Source organism: Chinchilla lanigera, unplaced genomic scaffold (assembly GCF_000276665.1).
Source record: "Chinchilla lanigera isolate Chin_1 unplaced genomic scaffold, ChiLan1.0 scaffold00146, whole genome shotgun sequence".
Lineage (NCBI taxonomy): Eukaryota > Metazoa > Chordata > Mammalia > Rodentia > Chinchillidae > Chinchilla > Chinchilla lanigera.
Genome location: NW_004955547.1, coordinates 2,385,120 through 2,387,145, shown reverse-complemented (window position 1 = coordinate 2,387,145; position 2,026 = coordinate 2,385,120). Strand labels below are relative to the sequence as shown.

Genomic DNA, 2,026 nt, shown 5'->3' with positions numbered 1-2,026 from the left:
GTGTTATTTTTATTCCAGGGGAGCCATAATGGGTTTAAGCAGGAGGTTGTGGCCTGATTTCCTTTTTTGTTATTTTTCCCTTTTTGCAGCGCTAGGAATCAAACCCAGGGACTTCGCATGGTAGGCAACTGCTCTACCACTGAGCCATTTCCTTCTTTGATAGGTATCACCCAGACTGCTGAGAGGCCCAGCTGGGGGAGAACCCGCTTAATCCGCCTTAAAGCCAGGGCTCCTGCTGGCTATGGCCAGAGAGAGACACCAAACACATGTATTAAGTCAGTTCTGCTGCCAACTTCTGTGTGACCCTGGACAGGTTACTTGCCCAGGGTCACCTCAAGTAAGGTGGCAACCACGGTGACAACACTGTACTGTGATCTGGGACTGGGCAGAATGAAGTGTATTTCTTGGTGCGGGGAATCGAACTCAGGACCTTGTACTTGCCAGGCAGGCGCTTGTGCCATTGAGCTATATCCCCGGCTCTGAACGAAGTGTGAGACAGTAGCTAACAGCTTGTTGCGAGAACCCTGTGGCCTGAAGGGGAGAGCAGGCACCAAGGACAGTGTGTAACGGGCAAGACAACCTGAGACGATGATGGAGATGAAGCAGGGCCGTTGGAGCCCGGCGCCTGCGTGGCTGAGTCGGGGCAAGCCTCTCGGAGGAGGCACAGCCGTGCACTGAAATCTCACTGGTGCAACCTGTGCAGGGACCCCAAAGGAGGCAGGGTCTGAAGCCAGCGGCACCGGGCAGCCAGAGCAGGGAACAGGAGGGGACAAGGTGAGGAGGCAGGGTCACACAGCTCAGCGCAGGAGTAAGAGCTCCAGCCGTTTCCCGCCGAGCTCTAGCCTAGAACAAAGGGGTGGCTTGGCCTGTGACTTCAGTCTGGGGAGACACTCAGCTGCTAGGAAGAGGGGACCCTGGCATTCACACAGGGATTACAGGACAGTTAAGGACAGGTCGAGCCTTGCCCTGTCGGCGGCAGATGTTTGAGGGAGGCTACAGAGCACTCACACCAGAGGCCCAAGTTCAGAAGAGGGGATGGGGCCTCGGTTCTGGCCCATACCTGCATGCTAAAATCCCCCAGATGATTTCTGTGGCTTCAGGCTGCAGGGAGGATGTAAAATACAGTGTGCGCGGGTGTGCCTGGTGTGCTCGGAGGGGGCAGTGGGTGCAGTCGGAGCTTGCCCGAACCCAGTCCTCCCCCTCAGGCAGTCACCACACTGACACAGATGCAAAAAACCGTCAATTTTATACAGTTTGTGGTTCAGAAGCAACAAATGCAAAACGGTGGGGCAGTCTGCGCTGCCTCTACCCTACCTGAACGTGCCCATTCCTGTTCCCCAAGGGGCACAGAACCCAGGACCCCGCCCAGCAGGACCCCACTTAGTTACAGGCCCCTGGGGGGCCAAGCCCTTAGGGGTCAAGGCCGGGGGAGGGGCCCAGCACCTTGCCCCCTTGGGGCCCTTCGGAGCTGTGTGTGTGCAGTGGGGACCCACCGCAGTGGGCCACTTTCCCCGAGGCTAGGGGTGGGGGAGCTAGGAAAGCTGAGGAGGAGGGCTTAGTGGGACAGGGTCCCCACCCAGGGGGGTTTTCCTGGACGCCAAGGCACTACTGACCCAGACTAGCACTGCACGCCCATCTGGCCCCCAGGCCTCTCCCAAGCCCGACTGCCTGTCTTCCCCCAGCCCCAGCGCCCTGCGTTCAGGCGGAGAGGACCACTCTGGGCGCCCTGCTGTGCCCCGCTGGCGGAGACCAGCCGACAAGTAGTTGGCCAGGACCGGCCGGCAGCCTCTCCCGCTGCTCTGGGCGCCCACATTCTTTGCCCTGGCTGTCAGGAATAAATAAATAAATACCTCCCTGCCCACCCGCCCCTACAGCTGGCTCTCCTCCTCTTCCAGGGAGCGGTTGAGTCCGGGGATGAACTTGAGCAGCCGCCGGCGGAAGCTGCGGTACTTGGTCTTGCGCAGGCCCGGGCCGCACAGCGCTTGCTCGCGGGCCTCAGTCCAGAGCGCGCCCGGGGCGCCCCCGC

At 60.1% G+C, this 2,026-nt stretch overlaps 1 protein-coding gene across 2 annotated transcripts in view; it reads right to left on the bottom strand.

The window, feature by feature from the left end:
* Window positions 1-1,227: 1,227 nt before the first annotated feature.
* Window positions 1,228-2,026, bottom strand: part of Grasp (GRP1 (general receptor for phosphoinositides 1)-associated scaffold protein) — a gene marked incomplete in the record, with an annotated part of 8,307 nt that continues 7,508 nt past the window's right edge. For both annotated transcript variants that reach the window (XM_013508501.1, XM_013508503.1), the window contains 1 exon segment: window positions 1,228-2,026. In XM_013508501.1, coding sequence (XP_013363955.1) covers window positions 1,869-2,026 — 158 coding nt within the window.